Genomic DNA, 27772 nt, shown 5'->3' with positions numbered 1-27772 from the left:
TCACTCTCTCTCAGCCCAACTCACCACACAGGGTTGCAGTTGTGGGGAAAATAGGAGGAGGAAGGGGTATTAGGTATGTTCGCCGCCTTGAGTTATTTATAAAAATAATAAAGGCGGGATAAATAAATAAATAAATGCTGTATAAATACCACTGCATCAAAATAATATAACATAATGTATTATGTATGTCTCATAATAATATAATAATTTTTTTAAAAAAGATTCTTTGTCAACTTTATTGAAATTAAAAAAACTAAAACAATTGAATAGGCAGTGGTTTTTGCTATTACATTCTATAGAAGTGAAAGTTGAACTTTGAAAGAAGCAAGATAGACAGAACATTGACACTTTTGAACTAGCTGTTGAAGAAGACTCCTGAGAATACCATGGATAGCCAAGAAAACAAACAAGTGGATCATAGAATAAATGACCAGGCTCAAATTACCATGTTCTGCACATTTATTATTATTATACACAACAACATGAAATCACAGTTGCCAATTCTTTAGCTTGTGTTGGCCTCCATTCGCATCGAGTTCTTCCCAAGAACCTAGGATGTCTTAATGTATCGATGTAATATATATGCAGATCCAAGCAGTGTGGCCTTTTGTAGTTGACAGATGAAAATGATGTCAATCCACAGACTTTGTAAGTGCCATCCAAGGTTTTTTGAAATGGCACCCAGTGTTCCAATAACCACTGGGACCACCACTGCTGGTTTATGCCATAATCTTTCAATTTTCAGATCTTGATACTTTGTGATCTTCTCCAATTCTTTGTCTTCTATTCTACCATCCCCTGATATAGTAGAATCAATTATCCACACTTTTATCCACATCAATTATCCACATCAATCTTCTTCTTTTCATCCACAGTTAAATCTGGCGTGTTATGCACCAAGACTATCAGTTTGTATTCGGAAATCTTACAATATTTTGACCTGCTCATTTTCGACTACTTAATGTCGTGAGTACTGATGGTGAGCAGGAGGGGGCCTCTATCCAGGGGGGAAAACACATGCATAGTACTGAGGAATTAAGCAGCCATTCAAAGAGACACAGATCAGACCCGCCTTAACTTTTGGGGTTTATCTGTCTGGGTTTTCCCACACTTCTTCAGTTTGTTAGGATTTTCTGTCTTATGTAGCAGTAATAAACACTAGAGACCTACTCCTCGTCTCAGTGTGATTCCTGACTGTTGGGACACTTAACCTGCTCATTTTTGACATCATCATCATCATCATTATTATTATTATTATTATTTCTGGACGTAACTCTGTGGAGAAATCTACAATGCTGGGAAAGGTGGAAGGAATGAGAAAAAGAGGACAATCAGCAAGTTGGATGGACTCAATTACAGCAGTGATGGTTGCCTCATTGGAAGACTTGAAGGAGGCAGATCTTCTTGGAGAAGATCTATCTGTGTAGCTGCTCAGAGTTAACACCAACTTGATGGCATGTAATCAGTCAAAATGTGGACCAAAATTGCCTTATACTATGTACTTTTGCAACCTGTAAGGCTTATTCTCCATAGGCTTAAATTGTTACCTCAGAATAAAGTTGAGGATTTTACAGTTACTTTGTTTCTTAAAGCCTTTTATGAATTTATCCATTTGTAGGCTCTCATTTATGTTTTGTGTTATGCAGATGCTGTATGCTGTATGCTGCTATGGTTTTATCCATGAAGGCACCTTGTAAGGCAATGGTGTTTGTACTCTCCTAAGGGGAGAAAAAAGGAAAGCCCCCCAATGTCCTTGTTAATCAGAAAAATTAGCTGGACCATTGTGCAAAGCCCTTGAAAAGGAAGCAGTACGTGGGTTAATGTTTCAGCATGATAAAACTCCCCTGGTTTTAAAGGGATGGACTGAATGGTAATGTTTTTCAATTAGCCACAAGAAGGCTGTTAGATGCATCACAGCTGGTGATTAAAATGTTGCATGGGAAAAGGGAGGGAGAGCAGAACACTCAGGAATGAATGCTCACTCAGGTACATGTGTATTTAGGTTAGAGAGAATTCCCTATCTGACTTGGTTTAGATGCAGGCAGAGTATAAGAAGGCTGTTTTTAATGTATAACATCTCAAAAACCCAAACTTGAAGGTTTGGTAAAATAATGATTAGCTGTATTCATGAAAAGAAAGCCAGCTATTTCTTAAGCAAACTTCAGAACCTTTACAGTAAACGAAACATGTTTGATTCTCTTCCCTTCCAACCCTGGAGAACCATCCTTGTTTACATTAGGCACTTGATGGGTGACTTACCCCTTTTTCTGTTCATGTGTTCCCTGAGTTTCCATAGCACACTTAAGAGATCCTCTTCAGTTCCACTATTTGGCAATCTACCCATTTTAGGCAGATGAGGCATATTTCAAGCTGCAGCCAGAGTATACTTTTGATACTTAAATCAGCCTTCTTGAAAAGTAAAACACAAATCACGGACAGAATTAAAACATGCTGTTCTTGTACATTTCTGCATCTATGGACTGGGTTGAAAAAATTGCAAGTTCCCATCATATTTTTGAAAAAAAGCCTCCCAATTTCCTAAAAGCTTTAGCAAGACATTTTTTTAAATAAAAGGCATTATTGGTATTATGAAAATACCTTTGTGGTTAACAAGTATTCTGATCTCTACCCTCCCTCAGCCCAACCAAATATAACTGCATAGCTGCTGTGTAGGTGTTTATTTCTCTTTTTTTTTTTGGTGACAAAGTGATATAACTTTGAACTAACTGTGTTTTGGGAATATGGGAAGTTCTTTATTATTAATCGCCAGAGGGCACTACTAATGTGTCATGTATTTATTGACAAAGCTTCTGCAGCCAGCTTAGTACCTCATCCATCCTATGACAAACAGGCTGGTCGTATTCTTTTGATTGTTATTGCCCCATTAGTGTGAAAGAGAGGAAGCTGTAACTCCAGCAGGGTGCTGGGGCTGCTGCTTCTGCTAATCAATTAGACTTATGAAAAGCTTAAGGCAGAAGGGGGAGAAATAACTCTTTGCTGGTATATAAAAATCTAGGGGTGGGAGATACAAACTTATAGCTATATATCATTTTTTTACAGAGCTGTAATTGTGATGCTTAGAATGATCTGAAAGCAGCAGAAACACTTAGCCTTGAACTTTTGTTCTGCTGCTGCTTCTTGTGCCTCCAAGGTACAAAACATACCAGTATACTTATAATCTGTGAAACTGATTTTCCAGTGAGTCAAGCAGAGATGGAAAGGTTATATATGTTGAATAGTGAGAAACTTTGGTTGGGGTGGGTGATAAAGTGGGCTTTTGTATGTGTGGATGTACAGCAGTTCTGCTATTCTGATAGGGAACATTTACTGTATCTCCTTTCCCTATCTGTAACTGGTGTAGATGCACACATTGTAGTTTTATTAAGCAAGACAAAAAATAAGTGTGTACAAAGTGAAAAGGGTTTTGGTAGTTCTGTAAGTATGAGCTAAACTGATTGTACTTAACCTCAAGAGCTCTATTCCGATGAATAAACCCTCCAAAGCATCAAAACTGGAAGTTGCTATTGTTTCTAACTGCAGCTACTGTATATCTTTGGTTTCCACCATAAAACTTTTTCTCAGGGTTCAGATTATTTGCAGTGCTCTCTATGGTCATGTGTGTGCATCTTTCAGATCAGAATGAAAAAGCTGGAGGTGTGCATGTAGAGATTTGTACTCCCATGCTAATTGAGAACAGAAAACCAATCAGTGGCAGCTTTGTGTTTCTAGACATGTTTCAACATCCAGCTATGTAGACAGCTTCACAGTACAGCAAATTCTGAAAAGAGCTAAAGCTCTATGACTGTTGCATGGCAACAGTTGTGTTTGTAGAAATCATAGCTACTGCCCTTGATTTTCTATCATATAGTCAGTGACAAAATAGATTTTTTGTTTGTTTATTTATTCTGCTTGTAAGCAACCAGATCAATACAGACTCATGGTGGTTTACAAAACAGTCAAGAAGAAACATCCATAAACAGTAAAATTTCCACAGTAGCTATAAATAAATTAAAAACAACTAATTACTAATCAAAATTACATGAATATAAAATTAATTACTGTATAATGCCACTAATGAAATAAAATCATACAAAACCAAATACTAAAGGGTTTTTTGTAGGGGGTGCCTTCAAGTCAGTGTTGGCTGCTGGCAACCGCCTGGACAAGTCCCATGGCAAGATTTTGGAAGCAGTTTGCCCTTGCCTGCTTCCTAGCGCTGAGAGACAGTGGCTGGCCCAAGGCCACCCAGCTGGCTTGTGCCTCAGGCAGGACTAGAACTCATACAACAAACTGGCTCAAATACTAAAGTAAAATAACAAATCAATTTAAATCAATTCAAGATAAAGATGATAACAACAACTAGTCACTGAACACTTTTTGTTGTTTTTGGAAGAGTTCCAAAACATTAGAAGGGATAGAGTGAAGTTTAATTCTAATTTAATTCTATTCTAATGGACCAGGGCAGCTCCCAAAAAGCAGCAGCTCCTGTCCTGGCTTCCTTTCCCTTTACTTCACAAAAGTGGTGTGAAAATGAAAACATTTTGCAGTGGTTGAACAAATCCACATGACTTCTCATGAGAAGCCATATCCTGTTCATTTACATTCTGTTCTGAGTGCTTGTTGCATAGCCTCCTTGTTGTGGGTGTCCTTTTCTGTTCTTCAAAATTAAAACAAATCGTATTAACTTTGGGAGACCTCTAAAAGGTCTTGTTGCCACCAATAAATCTTTATTTCTCTCTAGGTAGAACATAAGGAAGATATAGGATGGCTCAGTCACATTTAAAAACATGTGAACTTCTATCAAATAACTTTAAATGGGTTATAAACATGTTGATTTAGTATTATTACATATTTATAGCCTGTCCATTCATAACCCTTCTCTGACTGGTAGAGGTTTTCCTGGGCTAGGGCTCTGAGTCTCCCTGTTCTCACCCGCCCTCTGCAATCCTTCTCTCCTTCGTTTCCTTGTCTCTGGTCTCCAAAATATAAACTGGGACAGGGGGGCCTGAGTTGCCAGGCTTTGACTGGCATTCCAGCACCCAGTCATCACAGGTAAAATGTAGTTAAAAATCAGGTAAAAGTCACCACAAAAAGCTGCCTTCTGCAGGTTGATAAAGAAATTAGGAGAGGAAAAAGGTCTCCTGCAGGAAAGTTTTTATCAGAAGTAAGACTAAGTGAAATCTTTATTCATGCATCCAGTTCTTACAAAGTCTACACCTCAAATTTGGACCCTGGAATTAAAATTCTTTTTTCCCTTTGCTTTTTGTTGTTGTTGTTTGTGTTTAGGAAAGGAACACATGGGTAGTGGGAAGGGATAATAAATGCAAATTATTACTGTTTACAGATAGTGCTTTTAGAGTTTATATTTTGGGATGTCTGCTTATCCTTGATAACATGTCAAGCACAAGTAGAACTAAAGGAATATGAAACTGAATCCCCTCTAGGGCCAACACTCAGCAAGTTAGGGCTCGGCTGTAATGCAAGCCTGTAGCTTCAAATGTGCTGTAGGGTGTCAGATCAGAACTACATCCTACCCGATCCTTGGCATACTGTTGCAGCTTCAATCTGAAAAAAGGCATCCACATTTCATGTGAACACCTTGAGACAATACTTTTGTAACATGGGTTTTATTAACTTTTTTTTCTTAAAGGGGTTGGTGGAAATTAGGACTACAAATTATTATGTGGCGTTTAAGGTTATGAAGCAATAAAAAGTGTAGCTTAGAGTCCAGAACCACTGCTGTTTTGTCATAGAGCTCTCAAGTTTCTGTTACATAAAGAAGTACTGTCAGCTGCATAGTTCCACTGAAATAGCCTTAGAATAAACTTATTTAAAATTGAAGTCCAACATAGAGTCTAGCATTCCTCCAGTGTGCTTGTGACTGAACCCCTCAAATAAATGAAATTATATCTACAGTATTTTAATTCTGCCCCAGGATTCTTTTTCCATGGTTTTTCAGAGTTTTGTATTCATAAAGTATTGTTGATTGCAGTCACACAATAGAAATATAAGACTACACCATACACTAATTAGTCATAATTTATTTTTAAGAATTATATATAAGAGGTCTCAAAGCAACAAAATAAAGAACAAATAAACAACATAAACTTCTAGCTAGTCATAATTTCTTTATTTTTAAGAATTCTACATAAGAGGTTGCAAAATGAGAAAACTGTTGTTGTTTGCAAAACAAGTTGTGGGGAATGGTGCATGCTAATGAAAATTAATTCTCAAGATATGAGAGTGAGTTTGGGGTAGCAGTTAAGGCACCAGGCTAGAAACCAGGAGACCGTGAGTTCTAGTCCCACCTTAGGCATGAAGGCCAGCTGGGTGACTTTGGGCTGGTCCCTCCCTCTCAGCCCAAACCCCCTCACAGGGTGGTTGTTGTGGGGAAAGGAGGAGGAGGAAGGAGTATAAGATACGTTTGCCGCCTTGAGTTACTTATAAAGTAATAAAGGCGGGATAAAAAATCTTTAAAAAAAAAAAAAAAGGTATGTAGGCCCCAAGTTAAAATGATCATGGAATTTTGTGCTGACCATATTTTCTGGCCCACATAATGTTGTAAGGCTTCACAAGAATAGTTTCTTTGTATCTGTGTATATAGGCACACATTCAGATTTTTTTCTAGACTCATCTACTTCATCAGGTTGTACTCCAGCAGGTTTTATTTACATCCTGGTTAATCTTATCTTAATTTTCATTGGTTATTCTATGTTTAAGAACACTAAATTATTTTAGAGCACCACAAGGTTCTAATTAGGCTGCTCTTCTTCTTTTTTCCTGCCTTCCCTTCTTTTAGTTTATTAAACATAACTATCACATTATTTATCTCATTAAATTTACTGTGTTAACTTTATTATTTATTTTATTATCTTTGAGCCAGACAGATTAGGTTAAATCACCAAATGGAAAACTTGGCAAATGGAGTTTCTATTAGAGGCAAACAAATCTAAGGCTTGTGGATCAAATTAGGTTTTTTTTTTTATCAGAAGCCTGGGATTCACCACCCAAAATGACAGAATTAAATAAACGTGTGTTAGCGTTGGAACTTAATGGAGTTCATAATGTTTCCACAAAAGAAAATCCAATCCTGCTTATTCAAACTTTCCTCATTTAAGCAGAATAAATCATCATGTTGCTGCTGTTAAACAACTGGGAATCATAAATTCTTAATTTATTGCAAAACACCCAGAGACTTAATAGCAGGGCTTTATATTCAAAGGCAAAAGGATGTTTTAGGGCATGCAGGGATGCTGTTATAGCACCTGTCTGCAACTTTTTAAAAGCTGCATCTTTTCCTGGGACCATGCAACTACCCACCTCAGACAAAAGCTATGCGAACATCCCCATCTGCTCTGAAGCGCTCATTGACCTTCAAGCCCAAGTTACTACACAGCCCTGCTTACTATTTTGTCTTCCACTGTTTGAAACGTTACTTCAGTCACTTTTATATTGTCCCTTTCTTCAGTTTATAAGCAGTTTAATTATTTGACAATTAAAAATAATTTTACATTTCTTTTGTCCTTTTGCTTTCTAGAACAGTATACTATACATAAGTTTGAATAAATTAGGCTGAATAATCATGTTTACCTGAGATTCCAAATACTATCCTGAATCAAAGATTGCTTATGAATGTCAGCTGTTCGAGGTAGTCCATGTCAGGAAACAGACTCTACATACATACATACATACATACAATATCTGTAGTTTCTCCCAAGATAATCTCTGTGACTTTCTACAATGACAAGTGGAAGAAAGTTTTGTGGACTTGAACTGAATTATAAATATTAGTTTAAATACTTAGAAACTCATTGTGTAGTAGAGGGAAGCTACAACAAAAAAATACCATACTTTCTTTCCTGGTAATTCAAGGGATCTAGTTCTCTCAAATGGTAATCCTATGTCTGAACTATGCCCCTTCTGAATGCACTGGAGGCTCAGAATGATTGACTCATCATGCAGAGGCAACGTAGGGCACTTGTAAGTTAGGGAGAAAGAACTCCATAATATTGAATTATGTATAGGCAGATTATGTTTTTGTAGTGTGGAACATTATATTACATGGTGCCCCCACTTGCAATCTGAAGTGGTATAACCCAGAAACACACTTATCACCTACTCTACTACTTGTAAAAATTAAACCTGAATAATCTGAATATGAAATGCTTTTTATTTGGGATCGGTAAGTACTCTCTTAGGAAATGAAATGTATCTTTAAGAAACAAATGAAAGATGAAGTCTCACTTTTCATGCATCTTCCAAAGACCAAAAGCTATCTTATTATTCAGTAGTTGTAAGTACTGTAGATATGACTGCTGCCTTCTTTAGGCTGAAGTACTGTTTTTTTTTTCCAAGAAGTTGGCCACTGAATTATATCAGAGTGAAAAACCTCACCACTTATTTTGGGAAAAGGAGCTTTGTCTAATATCCTGGCCAGAACATTTGTGCTATTCTGAAATAGTCAAATTGAAACATCAATGGTGGATTGAGCCATTCCCCCTCCCAACCAGAAACCTAAAAACATGCCTCCCCACTACTATTTATTTTTAATTGGTAAGTTTTTAGTTGAAGTCTGATCTGGAGACTTTGAACATAGGAAGTTTATATTTGCTTAAGGTTTTACCCTTTGATGCAGTTAAATCTTGCAGCATGTTTTGAAAAGATTTTAACCACATGTTTAGAATGATTTATTGTATTGTATTGCCTATTTGTTGTTCAGAATCAACAGTAATGAAAATAGCCTACCTGGTTTTATGTACTTTGTAAATATTATCCAAGAGCCTCGTGTGGCGCAGAGTAGTAGGCGGTTGCATTGCAACCGAAAACTCTCCCCACGACCCGAGTTTGATCCCAGCGGAAGCTGGATTCTCGGGTAGCTGGCTCAGGTGGACTCAGCCTTCCATCCTTCCGAGGTCAGTAAAATGACTACCCAGCTTGCTGGGGAAGGTGACAACTGGGGAAGGCAATGGCAAACCACCCCGCTATAGTCTGCCAATAAAACATCGCAAAAGCAGCATCCCCTCAAAGAGTCAGACATGAGTCGGTGCTTGCACAGGGGACCTTTCACTTTTCACAAATATTATCCAAGTCTGTTTTTAAATTATTAAGATTTTTTTTAAGTTTTGCTCATTAGATTTCTGTTATACCTTTCCTCCAGGAGTTCAAGGTACTATACATAACACTCTTTCCTCCAATTTTTACTCACAGAAATCACCCTGAAGTAGGCTGGGCTGAGAGAGGGTGATGAGAGATTGCTGGTCAAAAGCTTTCTAGTGAATGTCTGTGAGTAGATTTGATCCTGGATCTCCCCAGTCATAGTCCAAGCCTTTACACCACATTGAGTCTAGGTGTAAATCTTGTCACCGCAAACTAATTTGTTCAAGTTGTTTCTCCCACCACATTAGATTCCTTTCCTCTTAAGGATTATGTTGTAAACAGGGTCTTGTCCAGACAAGTTTTCAGCAATAATAGTAACACTTGAGCTATACATGAATGGACAGAGACCAGAAAAGAAATTCAGGTATAATTTTGTTAATACTGTATGGGATTTCATGTTATCTACTTGCTCAGTTACAGTGGAAATTAAAGCTACTGACTTTGCAAAGAATTTGACCTGTGGCAGAGAAGAGAATTGTGACAATTTGCACTGTGAATTTTGTTCCTGAGTTTTATACTATACTGACTATTTCTCTCTCCCTTTCTTTAGTGAGGAGACAGCAGAGACAGTAGCAATAGATTCTCTTGGCCAGCCGAAATCTCCATTGGAAAAAATTATGGTCAGACTGTGCACATACCACCAGAAACACTTCGTCCGTGTCCTGAATGACATCTGCACTGAAGTACAAACAGGCTATGAGGGCCAGCAGTTATCTGGACCTGAAAACATGGATGTGTCCACTTGTAGTTCAGGATGCAGCCAGTATCATACTGAGAACCAGGAACTTGGAACTTCTTGCTCTGAGTCAAAATTCCCTCTATTGCTGGACGCAGACCAGTCAGGGCCTCGTGGTTCTTTGCGAATACTATGTCATGCCCTGAAACATGCTGTGGAACTTAAATCTACAGACAGAAGAGAAAACTGCAGCCCTGTTGTCAGAAGAGATTTCCCTGAGCTTCCAACTGTTAGAACAACTTCTGCAAGTCCCAGGGATAGTCCCACCCAAGGGTACCTCACTGCCTCCAATATCCATCACTCTGCTAAAAATCTGGAAGGCCAGACCTCTGCTACTGAGCAAGATATGGGGGTTAGGAAAGGTGATGATGACAAAGATCAGGTGCAGAGTAGAGCTTTACTGGGAGGCTACGTTGCTGTGAAAGCATCAAATGTAAACATTAATGAGGAGAGTTTGGAGAATAGGATGGGCTCTCTGAAGAACCCTTTCAAAGCTTTCCCAGAGGAAAGTCGAGAGCCAGCTTTCTCCACTAGCTCTCCACGGAGAGCAGACAAAGAGAATGCCTTGCAGTGCAGCTCCAAAGCCTCTGTGCACCAGGATACTGAAATAAATGACCAAGAAACAAGATCAAAGGTAGAGAATCACTACCTGGCTTCAGGGAAGAGCAAGGGAGGCTACCACATGCATCCTGCTGACAAGACTCATGTGGAGAATGCCAAAGACATTTGGCTGCCTATTAATTCCATGCCAGCAGTGCACCACAAAACCACCAATGGGCACTCCCGGGCCAAGAGTATTTCAGCCTCTACCAAAGGTACACGTAAAAGCAAGAGGTCTTCAGGACTAAGAATAAATGACTATGATAATCAATATGATGTTGTCTATATCAGCCAACCAATTACAGAATGCCACTATGAGAGCAAAAAGACAGTATCAGCAAGGAAGACAGCAAGGAAGAGCACTCGTGGATATTACTACAATGGTGAATGTTGTGAGCTTCCTACTATTCGCACCTTGGCCAAGACTCCCCATTTGCAGGAGAATGGGAACATCCTGGCAACAAGGCCTGAGGTGCTAACAAGCCCTATTCAGGGCATTTCACTTCCAAGTGGTAGCTATTTGGCTGCAGCTGAACCTGTGGATAACAACGGTGATCAAAGATCTTCCACAGTGGCTCCTACTCAAGAAAATTCCTTCAACGAAATAAGAGCTGAACAATGCTCTTATGAGAGCATCTCCTCTGAGGTCAGTGTCTTGAAGCAGAGAGAGGTTAGTCTTGCTGAAGCACCTACCACACCTCTCTCTCTACTTCCCTGCCCTGTTTTGCATTCAGATAAAGACAGCTTGTTTTTGTCTTCACTGCAGACCATGACTGTCTCATCCCCTCAACAGAATGAGGGGGACTTGCAAGACAGTACTGACATGGTGGAGGCACACAGTGGCTCTGATTCTAATAGACCTAAGGAAAATAGTGACAGTATAGCAGATTCTGTTGTACATTCTGTCCCAGAAGCTGTTAATGATAACAGTTCTCTGTGCTTGGGAAATGTGACTATCCCAGAACCACCCATTTTGATAGAGCCAGAACCCCATGTTAGCATGGATCTGCTGATGCCTGAAATATCTACCAATAACATGGACTTGTTGCCTCCACTGGATGAACCTGCTTCTGTTGTAGATATATCACCATCTGTAGAACCCCCACTACTTTCCCCTATAGACTTGGCAGAGCCCCCAGCAGTACCACCTGCTCTTGATGTTCTGGAACCTTGTGTGGACTTCTCTGCAGAGGTTCCCCATATCCCCAAGAGTGTATCACCTGTGCAGCTTGTTGCCAGCCCACGGAGCATGTCTGCTGTAATTCATCCTGCCAGTGGGGTGCCTGAACTTCCTGCTCATATTGACCTAGAACCTTCAGAGACTCTTTCTGTAGAATCTTCAGTGGTAGCAACTACCAAAATGGATGTGGAGCTTCCCCAGATGCTTTCCAATTTAGAAGCAGCAGAGCTTCCCCTCAGTTTGGATTGTACCAATACACAAGAAACCAGTATTAAAAATTCCCAGAATTTGAAAGAAGGACTCTCTGTGGAATGTGAGAATATGCTGCTGATTGTGGATACCAGTGAAGATAAAAGAGAGAAAAATGTAAATGATACAATAGACATCAGTGAGACCACCAAGTCTGATGAGGAAATGGAAGCTGATAGTGAAACTCCAATAACGCTCAAAACATCAGAAATGGACAACAAGAAGGAGCCTTCTTCCAAAACAAGCATAGACAAAAAACGAAGGCGGGAGAAAAAAACCCAGGTTGTTTCTGATCGCTGTCTTCGAAGCCAGCAAACTCTGTCGCCTACAGAGGACAGTGCTGAACAACCCTGTTCTTCCAACTCTCTTCAGCTTCCTCAGCTACAGATAAAGCTTTCTAAAAGTCCTGGTGCTAAGCGTTTTAAGAGAGAGGTACATCTTGATGGGGCAGCATCTGTGTGTTTTCCAAATGACAGATTCCATCACACACTGTTAAATGAGAGTAGCAAACCTATTGAACCACAGGTAGATGAGGGAAATGACATCACAATAAGGCAGACATATAAGAAACTGTTGGCAAAGGAATCTGTAATAGAGGGAAGCCAGAATGGAGAAGGTAACAAAGGTAAGCCAGCAACAGTGCTTGAAATTTGTTTAGAAGCCAGTTCTGACAGGAGAAGTGTTCATGTTCCAGCAGAGATGTCTGATAAGACTGAAAAGCAGGTAGATTTAAAGCCAGAAGCTTTAGGGAATTCTGACAATACTGTGAATATTACAGAAGTATTGTGCAACCAGCATGAAACAGGTAGCTCCACAAGTCCTGGTAGCAAGTATGCACAGCCAGAGAAGATAGTGAAATGCAAGAAACCAGCCCTACAATTCTATAACTTGAGGCACACCCCTGCCACAGTCCCTGTGGCCACTGCCACCAAAAATACATCAGAAAAAGCAATTGTACAAGTAAACTCTGACATCATGACTACAGCAACAGATTCTGATGTCACAGATGAACCAAATGCAAGAAACGAAAACTCCATTGGTTTTAGCAACATGAAAGTACTTTCTGACAACAAGCCCAGATTTGTGGAATGGTGTGCTGAGGAAGACAACCAAGAACTCATCACTAACTTTAATGCCCAGTATATGAAGGTCCAGAAAGGCTGGATTCAGCTGGAGAAGGAGGCTCAGCCAGCTCCAAAGGTCAAGAATAAATCTGACAAGTTGAAAGAGATTTGGAAAAGCAAGAAGCGGACTCGAAAGTTTAAAGGGTCCACTGAAGTCCAGAAACTCTCCCCTGTTCAAATGCTTTTCATGAAGGGTTTTGATATATCCAGTATCTGTAAATGGTTTATGGAGACAACTGAAACCAAATCTCTGGTCATTGTGAAGAAGCTGAACACACGTCTCCCAGGAGACATTCCTCTCATGAAGCTTCCACTCCAGAAGGGTTGTTCCTCTGGCATCTATCCCAGTTCTCTTCAAGCAGAGCGTCTGAAGAAGCACTTAAAGAAGTTTGCTGCTATGACCCCAGCAAAAAATACTATAAAGACCCAAAAGATGTGGGCCAGACTTCGAGAGAATGGTGAGGGGATTGAGTCAGAGCAGGTTGCCAGTCCAAAGCAGACATCTCCCTCTGAAGTCAGCTTGGCACATGGTACTGAACCCAAGAGCATCCAGTCTTCTCCTAGCACGCCAGTGCAGACCAGCTCACGGATCCTGAGGAAATACTCCAACTTGAGAGGCAAACTTCATGGATTCCATAGAGCGGTCAAACAGGAGAGACATGATTGTGTGGCCAAGCACCTCTTAACAGAAAGCAATTCAAGCAACAAGAGCATGTGCATTAAACCCTTGATGTCCCCCAAGTTGGCCCAACAAGTCAAAGCCATCCAACTTCCTACTAAATCGACTCTGGTTGAAAAAGGAGGAAAGGGGAGAAAAGGGAAAGGAAGGTTACAGGAGGACTCCTCCTCTAAAGGCAGCCTTCAGCAAAGCAAAAAGAAGACACCAAATGAGAGCATCAGGACACCGGCCCTGGGGCAGTTGAGTCCTTCAAGCAAGGAAAGGACCTCTCTCAAGAAAGTCAGTAAAGTGAAGCAAGTGGGAGCCCCAGCTACTAGAAAACAGACAGCGGCAGGAAGAAATAATAAGCACACACCTCAGAATGAGAAGGCAAAGAAACTAATTGACTCACGACCTGGCAAAAAGAAAACTGCTGCCCACATGGGGAAGGCGAGTACCAGTCAAAAGGCCAGCCTGCTTTCTAAGCAGCGAGGGCTTATGAGGCCTCTAAAGCAGAAAATGGTGCGAGATCCCCCCAGTCAGTCTCTTAAAAAGGCGAGCAGTGAGAAGGCCCTCACCAAGTCAGCGAAACGAATTCAGGAGAACAAAACTCAGAGCAAGAGGAAGCTGAGGGCAAAGAAAGATTCCTCTCCCAGCAAGCGCAGGCGGCTGGATGCAAAGTAGCCACCTGTTGGGTAGGAGGTGTGTCATCGAAACCCTTCCTCTTTCTTTCGGTAGTTCCACTGCTGAACAGGGAGGTGGGGGGCGCTTGTGTCTTGCTAAAGGCCAACTCCCTCTTGCTTTTTTAAGGAGCCTTTGAATTGTGTTGCATCCAGAGAGGGGCACCATTTTTCTATATCACTGAGAAAGGAAAGTTGAAAGTTCCTGGAGTTGAACTGGAAGCATGGCAATTTCAGTTCAAAGTACAGTGCCTTATTTATCCTTTTAGGAAACAAATAAATTAGTCTGCTTGATTTGAAGCTAGCAGTTTATGGTTAATGCACATGCACTTGTACTGTAATGGAAAGAGAACCACCTGTCATGCACATCCCATAGAGTTTGGTGGCATGTCTGCTAAGGTTCATACAGGAACATTTTCTTCCTTTTGTGCATTGTAGCATACTGACACTGATTAATTTGAGCAGGGCATTATAAAGCCAAAACCCAAAGCTTTTTTCTCCTCTAATTATATTCTTTACTAGCAGGTCATAAAGATGGATTTCATTAAGTTATTAATAATTACCTATGTTATGTAACTTTGGGCTTTAGGGTCTGGCTATAAGCTAGCCTGGTTCTTGTGTCAAAAGGATCTTGTAGCATTTTCACTGATTGTCAGCCATGCTTGGTCTACCCAAGAAAATGGCCTTGTTGGATGAATGGAGAATGCTACCCCAAGCACAGATTGCTTGCCTCTTTTAACATTGCTCTGTACCTTAAACACCTTAAAGTCTGTGTTTTAAAATGCAGCTTGAATTTCTGTCGGAGTAGTTATGAAATGCATTCACCCCCAAATTCCCAACTTGTGTGTGTATGTGTGTGTGGGGGAATCCGTGTTTAAAATACTCTTGAATTCATAGGCATGTTACAAGACTAAAGTGAAGTGTATGGATCTCAGAGTAAAATATCTGTAAAGAAAAAATGTAGGAAGATGCTCATTGTCAGAGATCTTTCTCTACTGAAGATTTCTTAATTTCTTTTAACTATGAAGTTGCTGCAGATTTGTTTTCCGTAGATTTTTTCAGGTGTCTGAAGGCTTTTTAAAAAGTAAAAACAAGACAATGCTGGTTGTGAATATCACCAAATATTCATTAACTTTATATGCAATTTGTCTGGCCTCACCTTGCAAGTTTAATCTGTGTATTATAAAAAGGTCAAGGTGTCATCTCTCTTCAAAGAAGTTATTCCTATGAGAATACAGTATACTAAAAATGCAACAGTCACTTTTCCAGTTCAGAAATTTGTTTTGGATCCAATAAAAGGGAAGCAATGTTTTCTCAAAGAAAACATCCTGTCCTGTGCTGCCCGTTTGAGGGTAACAGGGTCTGCTTTCATTCTGAGGCTGGAGAAGAAAGGTAAAGACCAGGTTTTTATTTTATTCTTGTAGTTTTCTTCAAGCCACAACAAAGACATAGTTATTTGCTTAGAAACTTGTGCAAACCTCCTCATGTTTGCCATGTTTGGCTCCTGAGAGCTTCCTGTGAAGGCCTTCAGATAGTTTGACCTTTCAAAATAGCTTGCCATGGATACCAAATGAGATCAACCACCTCAAACATCTTTACACATTATTGTATCAACTGGCTTAAGCCGGTCTTTCCAGTCACTGAGGGGGTTGTTAGGTATAAGGAAAGGCAAGCTCTTTGGGGAGAGTGAAGGTTGAGGTGTGGGGAAATTGATTTTTTTAAAGGGGAGAGGGTACATTAGCATTTGTATTCTGATACCAAAGCTCATTACTGCAGGCAGAAAATTGATAACTAGCTGTGTAAGGTTTCTTATTGATCAAGGAAATTGGAATTTGGCATCTGAAAATGCAAAGCCCTCTTGTTCACCCACTTACCCAAGTCTGTGACTTGAGAAGGTGCCCTAAAGCTACAAGACACATCAGGGTGGACTCATTTTTTATGAAATATTTTAAAGTCATTTGGTTTTTAACTTCATTTAAATCATGATGTATAAAATTGTTGTAAGCATCAGGTTAGGCTTAATGTTCTCTGTAAAGATTCATATGAATTTGTCTGGTTGCTATTTTAATTGTAGATATCAAATGTGCTAGACATTCCACCAGGAGTATTAAAAAATATTTAAGGAAATGTGTGAGCACATGCACGTGTATGGTGGTGGCAAGGGGTTGCAAAAACCTTTTTTCCAACTTAACATGATTATATTCAGGTATGCATAAAACGTCCTGCTCCCTCTGCCCAGGGCTGCTTCCTAACAAAATGATGGGTAGTTGGGGCATCTTGTGGTACTTTAAGCTAAGTGATTCTGATTTAGATCTCTGCTAATAAAATCTTTCTACAACTCCTGCTGTCCCATTTCTTGTGTGGTCTAGACTCTCAAATGTTCCTTGTGTGAGCATTATGCAACGTACTTCAGCTTCAAATCTGCCCTGTTTCGCTGTAATCTGCTGCACATACAAAGTTGCATAACTATGAGGAATCAATTGGTTGCCAGGCCCAGAGTTGCTGGTGTTCCCAGTTCTGGTTCCCAGTTCTTAGGACTTTTTTGGAGAAGGGCATGCAGCCCTGCATTTGAGTGCTCTTGGCTGCTCTCTGGACATGCCTTTTCTGTGTGTACAGTCAAAGGATGGGGAAAGAAGAGATTACCCAAACAGCTCAAAACAATTTAGGTAAACAACTTGGTATAGAGAGCTAACAAGACTTGAGATAAAGGAAAACAAAATATCATCTAGTTGGAAGATAGACTGTCCGTCAGTCCCAGTGGCACTCAGCTGACACACCTGGCAGAGATGCCGAGCCTCTAATATTTAAATACTTTTTTTTTTAAAGAGCTCTTTGTAATGTCCTTCAAAACACCTCTTCCTTGACACTCAGATCTCTTCACTAAAATGAACTTTGCAACTTGGCTTGTGCTATTGCTGGGTCAGGCTTTTCTCTTAGAAACCTACAGGACTTAGTTATGTGCCTTGCATTCTACTGTCAACCTTTAACCTTTCCCCCATCTAACAGATATTAGATGCATAAGGTGCAGTTTTAGGTTCTGATTGCCATAGGAAAATTCCCTGGAACCTGTCCTGTGGGTTGGCTGTTACCACCATTTGTATCTTATCCCTCTTACTCTAGTCTTTTTCTTTCTCTGCCTACAGTTCTTCTTTCTGGCATGCTTCCATTCTCTCTTAATAACCTTATTCTTAGCCAAACTCTTCATGCTTTGTGGTTGGGCATGCTATTCTTTTTAGTAGTTTCTAGCAATGGCTATATGGAACAGCTTCAACTCATATATATGAAGTGAGGAATTGCACCTTCACCCCTATGTGCATAACATCCAAAGTAACTTCTGGAACAACTGGAGCACTCACTTTTCTCTGTTTCTGGCTTTTTTTCATCCTGCCAAACATGTAGTCTCAACAAGTATATGCTTTTACTTTGAAGAAATACATTATTATTATTATTATTATTATTCCTATTTTAGCTTCTTTCTCTGGGGAATATTACAGCTACATAAAATGACTATCAAGGCCTATCAGGAAAGATCTTTTGTGATGAGTGAGACTCAAGCCAAACTTGGCTATTCATCTGTCCCCCAAAGAAAAAGATTTTTCCCCTTCGTGTCCTTGGTATCTTGCAGTTTGTACCTGACTTCTTCAAGAAAATGCCTCTTCACTACAAGAATCAGAGGCTGAATTCACAAAGCACACCAAGCTATGGTGTGATGCATATCGTGTGAGCCCAGCAATTGTGGTTTGTGAACCACAGTTTAAGGCTGCAGTGACTTGTTCATCATACTAAGCTTAGAATTAGCTATGGCTTAGCGTGATGTGTGTGAACAACAGTTGTTCCCAAACTTTGGCTTTTCACATACCTAGAACGCTTCTGGCAGAATGTGTCCAAAGGGCTCTGCTCTTCAGTGTTAGGAACCCCAGCCAGGCAACAGAACATTAAGTTGCATTAATGGGAAATACATTATCTAAAAGAGATTCCCTTCCTCTTAAAATATTGCTATGAATGTTACATTTTCTTTTGCCATTGCTTCATGTTCATGTTTTTAACCTATTAATACATGATAGTGCATGTAGCCCTAAACATTCTTGGATCCCCCCCCCAATAGTTTTTTTTGCATTTACCCAAGGGGCTGCAGAATGCTTATCTTAGGATAATCTCAGGAGTTCACATTTGCATTGAGAGTAAACTATCCTCTTCTTAAAAAGCTTGTTGTTTGAGCAGGCTCCCTAAATAATTGAAAATGGATGGAGTCTGAATGGTTTTTGTTACATGTATGTAATCATTTACATAACTCTTTTTACATTGCTATCAAAGGTTTTTAAATGTGTGTGTGTGCACGCACATTACATTCAAATGCAATGTGAATATATACCTATATGTATATGCGTGTGTAATACACGTGCACATGATGCTGTGTTTGCACAGCATCTGGCTAATGATTGAAATGCTTTCCTACGTGCTGCCTTTTCTCCCTAGGTAGTCACAAAAATGGAAGAATAATAATGTAAATAGAAATAGTTTTAAAATATTTATTTCCTGTATTTTGTGCTGACAAGTCTCAGGAGTGCTGTAGGTTTGCAATGTTATAGAGTGGTGGTGGTATTTTTTTTTTAAAGAAAGGCATGTTTCATACTGCAAATAGCATTAGACAGAAGAACTGTCATCTGGTCTGGAATTTATGCTGCAGAATCAAAATCCTAGATCTTACTGAGATGGTAAGCCTGTGCATGGGCTGAAATGTTTCAGACTCATCATTAAATATTCCTCTTTGTTAAACCCAAGATCTTTAATACAGAAATCTTGATATTAGGCAAAACCATTATGTCCTACATTCTGCATTAGACAGAGTGCTGTGTGTATGGTAGAGAGGAGGATTCAATTATTAAAGTTCTTAAATCTTTAGGCTGAAGTGAGAATAGCATAGACACAGGCTGACCATCTCCGTAAAAGCTACATCTAATGGATTCAAAGCATGATATGGTTTTTCTTGCTTCTGTGGAAGTGACTTGAAAGTTCTCAGCTGTTGAGCACAGTTCTTTGAAGACTGCCTAGTCACGTGCACTTTTAGGCACAGCACTTGAAAGCAATAAGAATTCTAGTAATAATGTTTTCTGTGATAAAATAGCATATGGGCGGCCATATGTCTGTGTGTGCATGTCTCCGTGAAGCCTGCTTCTCTTCAGTGGTCTTGCCACCTAGAGAAAGAAACAGCTTATGTTTCAGTCTTACTGCATGTTTGGGCATCATCACAGGGAATACCTGGCAAGCCAGAAGAAATGTATTCATTGGGGAGATGGACTCAGGGATAGTGAATAAGGGTAGACTTTACTGGAAGCTGTAGGGGGAAAATGGCAGTGGCATGCATGGGGAATGTTAGGGTGCTTTCTGTCATTTGCAGCTGATTCTTGTCAATTCTTAATCTTACCACAAATTCTCAGCTGCTATGTTGAGTCTAAAGTCCTGTTTTTCTGGGCTCTCTGTGAAGTTGTTTTTACTATATTTCTTTGGATCACAAATACTTTTTTGTTCTCTAGTCCCTCTCGACACTCCTTAGGTCACACTATGCTGTCTAGGATATCATTCCCTTTTATTTGTTATGGTTTTGTTTTAATTATTTAGATAGGATTGTGTGTATTTTTCATGTACTTTGGGCTATTGAAAATACCTACCCATTCCTCTCTTCTTTCTAGAAATCTATTAGTTGCCTGTCTTGAGGCATAATCTTATATGTAGCTCCTTTCTGCTAATTCTTGCATCCACTTTCTGTATTCAAGAATTTAACTCCTGCCCATATCTGTTGTTAACATCTTCAGTTCTCTCACAAAATTGCTGCAGGTGGTTCAGTATAGGGGGCAGGCTTGTAACCTTCTGCAATCATTTTTTTTCCAATAGTATGCCTGAAAGCTTGGGAAAAAGTTCAGTGAGCCCTCATCAATGTGTTGCACTCAACAAGCCAACAAATACATTTGGTAATTTTAAGTTCTCTGCATTAATTTATATTCATTTTATTATCTGTTCATTGTCTCTCACAAGGGTTTGTATTTGCTTTATCCAAAACAGTCCTTTCTATCCCATCTCAGGAATCAAGTGTGGGGATTCCTCCTCCCCATGTTTGACCAGCCTGATATTTTCATCCAAACCCTACATGTGATAAGTAGTATTCTGGAAGGGTTTGATTGGTATACCCTTTTCTTCTCTTCAGGGCACTGGGAAATGCTGTGATTTTAGGAGAAGAATGTGTCTGTTGTGAACTGTTGGTTAAAATGTGTCATTAGATAATGGTTATATACCTCATCTGAAGAACATTTTAAAATGTATATAAAGGTAAAGGTAATATTCAGTTGCTTTCCAGTAATACATAAACCTATAACAGCTAGGGCTATTTTACAATGGAAATTGTATCAATTGCTGTTGTGACAACTTTATACTTGTGTGTGTCTGTTATTTCCTTGACTAACCAATGGAAAGTGATAGTGCTTGTTATTGATCACAGGGCCCAGGCTGTGATTTAATCCCTTGATCTTCTTTCTGTGCTGCTTTCTTTCTTTTATGCATTGTGATGGACTCTATGTACTCCAAGAGTCCTTATTTTACTGCAGCTTATTAAACTTTTTAAAATATCAGCACTGGTGTGGTGTGATGAAGTTTAATGTAAAGATTTTCAAGCCATGCTCCACAATCCACTAGTGTTTCACAAGTTCTGTTCAGCTAATGGATGGAAAATCAAGCTCATTATCCATCTCAGTGACTGTTTTCTGAGATACCATTTGTAGTAGATACCACCAGATATTGAACTGCTGAAAGATGGAAAAATCAAAAGAGCTTGGTAATATTTTCTTCAGAGCTGTAGCCTCCAATTTAATGTACATGAGACTAAAGGAGCCCCTCTCTCACTTGGCTTCATTTCAGTGGTGGAGACTGTAGAGACAATTGCAATCACAAAGAAATAGCTATCAAAATCCTGAGAAAGCTGAGCATAAGCAGAGCTGTTGGTTCTGCTGCTTGGGTATTCTGGGAGATACAGTCAAAATATCTGGGGGACACCAGATAAAGGCAGGCTGGTCCGAAGCATGCTTACTCAAGACCTGTTTTGATGTCAACTTTTTTTTCCTTCCTGCTTTCTTTTTTTTACTTATGTGCTCCTTCCTATTTGATCCACCACTTCAATAGGTTAATTCTGGAATTTGCAAGTAGATGCTATTTTTTTCCCTTACCTTGGCACCGCTGTCTATATGAGGTGTCTTAAATGCCCCTGCTCCTGTCTCAGTGCCAAACATTGGACAAAAGTTAAAGAGAGAATTGCTGCTACTCCTGAGTAAACCACCTTCCCTCTCCCTTCAGAGTTATGGCAAGAACTGTCACAAAGCCAAATGGTAATAGAACCACCAAGCCAGAAATGGGCTCTCTTAAAATTCTCATGCTGGTGTTTCACTTCAGTCAAAAATAAGAGCAGAATGTAGTAAAACACTCCAATCTTGAAAATCCACGGTGGTAATTTATGCCAACAATTTATGTCCAAATGATGCAAATATCTTTTCTATTGATTTCAAACTTCAAAAAGGGCACATTATTTTTCTTCCTTTTGTAAGAACAATGTAGGAGAAGTAGTTCTTTTCCCAAATACAATTTTAACAGTTTGATTTTTCCATTTTCCTATATAATCTTTTCAAGCTTATGAGGCAGAAAACCAGGAAGAGTTTTGTCAGTTTAAGGTAGAAGCATAAGTGTTTGCTAAATTATACTAAAATACTTTTTTAAAAAAGCAAAGCTATTGCATGCATAAATGCTAGAGACATTTGCATGAATGCACTGTATAGTCCAAGGAGCAAAAGCAGGCATGTATAAAAACCTGCTGCAAAGATTATTTGTGAATGGCTGCAAAGATACACATGTGTGTGTACCTTCAAGTTACTCTTGACTTCTGGCAACTGCCCAACAAATCCATGCTTTTTTTTTTTTTGGCAACATTTTTGGAGGTGGTTTGCCATTGTCTTCTTCCAAGGGCAGAGAGAGTAATCCAGGTGGCTTTCTAGCCTGGTATCTTAAACCACTACACCAACTTGGCATGCATAAATTTGATTTTATTGACTGGAATTTTCAATCTAGTGTTTCCTGTTTTGGGGAGGAGGGTGGAAGAGAGAGAGACTCTTCTTGAAATAAATAAGTTGAATCCATCATACATATTTCTCTTTGTTTCCTATCAAAAAGAAGCTTGGGGAGGGGGGTCACAAAAAAGTACTCTTCCATCGTACAATGAAGAGGACGCTCACCATTTTGATCCTTTTCTTAGGAAACTGAACAACAGCATATTTTATCTGAGCAATCATCGTAAGAGTTGGAAGAAAGCACACATATATTTTGTTACAGGGAGAGGAGAAGACTAGCCTGGTGTCTCTGAATTAATATTCCCATGGAAAAAAAACCCAAGACTACTTTTTCAAAATCTCCTATAACAATACTGCTGCTTTAAAGAAAGGCCAATCATAAGCTTCTTCACTGGATCCTTCATAAAACCACATCTTCAGGCTTGCTATACTCAATAATATCCATTGTGATAGTTTGCAAATGATAGAGAAGCATGTGCCAGAAGATTGATGCTCCCCAACATCCTTACAGTATAGAAAAATACTGTACCAATTTAAGATTATATATGTCATCTAAATATTTTGTATAAAGGGGTATTTTAGCTTACAAAGCAAGAGACAGCTCACATGATCATCCAGGTGTGGCACTGACCAGACTGCTGGACACCAAAAGTATTATTTTCAATAGTGCTGATATAAAGTTCAGTACAGTTTTCAAACGCAGAGGTTAGTGAGACACCATTGCGTCAGGAGCAGCAACAGCAGCACAGCAAAACTGAGTTTAAAAAGCCACTGCTAAATCTGAGTTGAGGAATTGTGCAGCATAGAAAGATTACTTTGACAGTTTTACCAGTGCCAAACAACGCAAGCATTGTTAGGGAAGGAGACAAACTGATGTTATTTCTATTAATTTCAAATAAGTCCATTCCAGACTTTGACTCACATTTCCCACCACTATGACCAGAGGATGTGTTAGCTGAACATTGAGAGTTGAAGCCCACATTTCCAAGTGTATATATGGGGGGGGGGGGGTGAGTTGGCCACAGTCAGCTAAATTTAAGCATTGCCACATGTCACCTAATAGCATTTACTTTATTCCAGCATATGTCTTATGTATTGAATTGGCAGACATAGTGTAAACATTCAGACATATTGATATTTTGTCGGTTCTAATTGTTACCATTAGAAATAGGAAGTTGTAAGTCAAAAGCCCCGATTAGTTTATTTCATGTTATTGTTACTTAAAAACCCTAAATTAAAAGTTCAAAAGTTGCACTTTCTCGGAAGAAAAATACATTTAACATTTTGCAAGGTTTCTGTAATGAAAATGAAAAGTAGTGATTGTAGCGCCTCTGTAAATCATGTTGTATTCAAATCTGATTTGGCCTCACTTGGTTATCACAGTTCAGCAAATCTCAAAGGAGTCATGGCAGAATAAACCTCAGTTTTATTCCACTTACCCAGGGAGGGTAGGCACCCGCTCACACACAGACAGAACTCATATGTACCTCGAAAAAAAAGCTGCTACAAGGACTCACTGAGCAATCACTCCTAGTTTCCTGCATAGCTCCACAGGAAGTAGAAGATGGCTTTATTACTGCTATTCCTTTATTATTGCTAGTTTAATGGACACCATGCATACACTTACAGTAATCTATTTCACTCTTGGGAGTATCTTATTGAAACTGCTGTGCAATAAAATCTGATGTTTTGGAAATGGTTACTTTGAGATAACATGTGTCACATGCTCTCAGGCTAGTGCCAAGGAGCTACCTTTCCAGCAGACCCTCTTGTAAAAAAACATGAGCTGTAAGTTTCAAACAACAGGCACCTGGCTGAGGTTGTCTTGGAAACAAGAACACTGGTAGAACTAAGGCCTCAAAGCTTACATCAGAGACTGTGATCTCTCAGTAACTGCATTCGTGCAAGGCTAATGCATGATAAGGCCTACCAACAGCCTATTTAATATTTGAAAAAGCCCTCAAGACGACTTAAACAGTGTAACATCACTGCTATAAAGGTGATTGGATAATTCATGAAGAACAGGCTATCAGGAAGAGTCTCAATGTTACCTCCAGGGCATGGGAAGCATGCCTTCCAATACCAGTTGCAGGGGAATAATGGCAGGAAAGGTGTATGCAGTATCTCCATTTCCCACTTCCAAGCATCCAGTGGCATCTGGGTGGCCCCCGTGAGAAATAAAATGCTGCACGAAACTGGGCCTCGTCTCATCCAGCAGGGTTATTTTTTATGTCCACTATCTGATGAGGTCTCAAAAGCTGCAAAAGGGTAAATATTATTTCCTATCATCAGGACCCCTGGATGGAGGGACCAGTGTGCATCCAAGTGGTGGATAGTGGGACAGCCTGCAGATACACAGGTTAGCTGCAATATAAGTGGGATATAATCTGATAAAAAAAAGAGTCACCGGCCATGAGTGGCAGGGTCAGGAGGATGTGGCAAACTGGGGGTGAACACAGTTGTGCAAAATGCCACAGAAATGGAAAAATGGCACTGTGACAGGGGGCATAGGGGCTGCCTTAAAAGCCCAACCCCATCTCCCTTATGACCTGGCAACCACAGGCGAGGCTGCAGCAGCCCTATGGCCTCTGTCACCCTGAGAAAAGAGGCAATGGCAAGCCACTTCTCCAGATATGCCAAGAATATGAATGGAAAGAAGTTCAGCAAGGAAGAAGGTCATTTTGTCAACGGATGTGCTGAGAAACTGGACAGCTTGGAGCAGTTTTGGCCTTGGAGTCCCCTGGAGTTTGCTATAACTTGACAGAAAATAGCAATCACAACATAATATGGTCTGAGCCCTGACGTCTCATAGATTTCCTTGCTCCTCCCAACTAGAAGCAAAATAAATTATGCAAATAAACTGCAACTGTATTGCTTAATTGTGCATGTGTGTGTGCATGAGAGAGAGAGAGAGAGAGAGAGAGAGAATTTAAACTTTTGTAAAATTTGGGTCTACAGTACCAGAAAATCTGGTTTTTTTTTATAAGTTACCTGTACGTGTCAGCTAATTGTAAGAAGTACAAACAGAATTCGTTTACTGACAGGAACCCTTGAGCAATTTGTTCCCACAGTTAAAGTCCAAAACAAAAGCCCTCTGTCAAGCAGGGATTTGGTGACAGAAAGAGAAGACACTCTCAGCTTATTTTATTTTAAAAGCCTTGCTCCATCTCATTCGCACTGAGGGTAGCGCAGTCCCAATCTCATTCCTTTCTCGTTTACAGAAGAACACGGGTTCTATTTATGGCAAGCCCTGCTGCATCCTATTGCATGGCTTAAAAGTAACAGTACAATAAGCTGAATGCAAAAGATACATGCTATTCATTTGTCCTCTTCCCTCCATGAATAATGATGGGTGTGAACAAGGTTATTCTAGAGGTGGTAGCCATTGGACTGTAGAACTGGCATCTTCCATCAGTCCAAACTTACTTGTTAGAGTAATCAAGTGGCATGTAGCAGAAAACGATTTTATGGTATAGAAGACTGTGATAGGAGTAAGGAATCAAAGAAACTATTGTGGCAATTGCAGAATTTGCAGCAAGGAATTGGATCTAGTCCTCTTCCTTCATGCCAGCAGACCTGCAGTTTGTAGCCCAGGATCTTCTCTAGCCTTCATGTAATCAAATCTTAGTCTTATTTAGAAATTAAATCCCATGGAGTTTAGTAGGTTTTACTTCTAAATAAGTTGGCATTGAATTGCAACAGTACAGCAATATTAATGCCAGTGGCTCAGCCAATCTGGTTTTTTATTATTAATAAATGAAGGCAGCTGTCAACCGATGACCACAATGCAATTGCATGTCTAAGCTGGTTTTATTCCTCAGCCTCATAACCATTAAGCAGTAGGCAGCAACAATTCTTTCCCCTTTTTCTGAATTTTTTTTTTCCTTTTCTGGTATTATAATAATGTCCCCTTTTCTCCTGGTCTCTGCACTGCTTGCAGTTTAGCCCCATAAACAGAAGATGAAGTTACCATGAGCAGGAAGTTATAATGAGAATAAGAGAAGCTACTCAGCAAGAGAAAAAGTAGAATTGCCCAACAGAAGAAAAGGCAGGATGCAGGTAGGAGATTCCAGTTAAGGTACAAAAGATACGAACTGACTGGTTCCTGAGGCCAGGCATGACCCATGGGCATGGTTCTTAGGACATTACACTGGGCAGCACAAACAACTGTGGAGATCTTCAGTAAGAATCCATGGTGTGCCCAATCAGTGGCCCCAAGTAGAATCTGTGCTGGATATAAATACATCTGTTCAGCTGGATTTGCCAGCAGAAAACAACAAACAAACAGCTTTCATCTACACCTTTGTCTCTTCTGTCCTGAATAGCCACCGTCACCATGATAAACGAACTGCTCCGATTCCAAACTGAGTCTCCTTTCTCACCCCTCTGCAAAGCAGCTCGAGAGGCAAGAGGAGATTACAGGAATGTTCCCAAGGCTTCTGCTAGGGCAGGCCTCACCCCCAGGTCTCTGGCTATGGCCTGTCCCTCACCAGAGACTACATGCAATGGGAACAGCCACATTTGCTAGGTTTTTCCACTTCCTCCACAAAGGATGAGCCATCGCTGCACTCAAAGGTATATTTCCTGCGTTTGAGACGCAGTCCTCCACAGCAGCTGAGTCCTGGGCATGATCCCTGGCACTCCATCCAGGAGACTGGACGTGTTGTCTGGCAAATGGTGTAACCTCGCTGGACTTGATGGAAATCTCGCACAGCCTCTCCTCGACACTCTGATTCTGGGGAAAACAGAAAGGTCAGGTAAGGGATGACTTAAATTAGCAAGATCAACATGTTATAGGCATTATTGTTGTTGTCGTAATCTTCATCATCATCATGAAATGTGGGGATTCTAGTGAAGGGCAGCTAAAATAATGTTCCAGTATCTATAAGCGTACTATACTGGAGGAATTTATTTTTGCTGGGTCTTCAGATAGTTTAGAGACAGGCTGAGAGAGGCACTGTTTTCTTCTCAAAAATGGTGATAGGTGAAAATGCCCCTGCTTTCCCCAATGGAAAGAGAAGATATAATATAGTTGGCATAAAGAATCATTCTAGACTTTAAACATTGGGAAATGTGGCTCTATTGTTCACGCTCCTTTATTATTCAAGTCACTTCTACCCACCATAGCTGGAAGAAGAGGTATCTTTGTTCTACCATAGGTGTTTGCTGCTTACAGAGACCATCTATGCTGCAGCTCATGCACCAAGAAGCTTTCCTATACTATCAGAGAAGGAGTATTTCAGCTGCTAGAATACCCACTTCCAGGAGGAAGTTGATTCCTGAG

General features: G+C 39.9%; 2 protein-coding genes across 2 annotated transcripts in view; one reads left to right on the top strand and one right to left on the bottom strand.

The window, feature by feature from the left end:
• The window catches only part of LCOR (ligand dependent nuclear receptor corepressor), a 65492-nt gene extending 44486 nt beyond the window's left edge, over positions 1-21006 (top strand). The window contains exon 7 of the mRNA XM_063307799.1: positions 9707-21006. Within this exon, the coding sequence (XP_063163869.1) occupies positions 9707-14387 (4681 nt within the window). The 3' untranslated portion in view covers positions 14388-21006. The remainder of the gene's footprint in view (positions 1-9706) is intronic.
• A 5345-nt stretch (positions 21007-26351) lies between these two features.
• The window catches only part of SLIT1 (slit guidance ligand 1), a 44995-nt gene continuing 43574 nt past the window's right edge, over positions 26352-27772 (bottom strand). The window contains exon 30 of the mRNA XM_063307798.1: positions 26352-27223. Within this exon, the coding sequence (XP_063163868.1) occupies positions 26985-27223 (239 nt within the window). The 3' untranslated portion in view covers positions 26352-26984. The remainder of the gene's footprint in view (positions 27224-27772) is intronic.

The sequence above is a fragment of the Candoia aspera genome, chromosome 6 (genome assembly GCF_035149785.1).
Source record: "Candoia aspera isolate rCanAsp1 chromosome 6, rCanAsp1.hap2, whole genome shotgun sequence".
Taxonomy (NCBI): domain Eukaryota; kingdom Metazoa; phylum Chordata; class Lepidosauria; order Squamata; family Boidae; genus Candoia; species Candoia aspera.
This window is presented reverse-complemented; position numbering and strand designations above follow the sequence as displayed.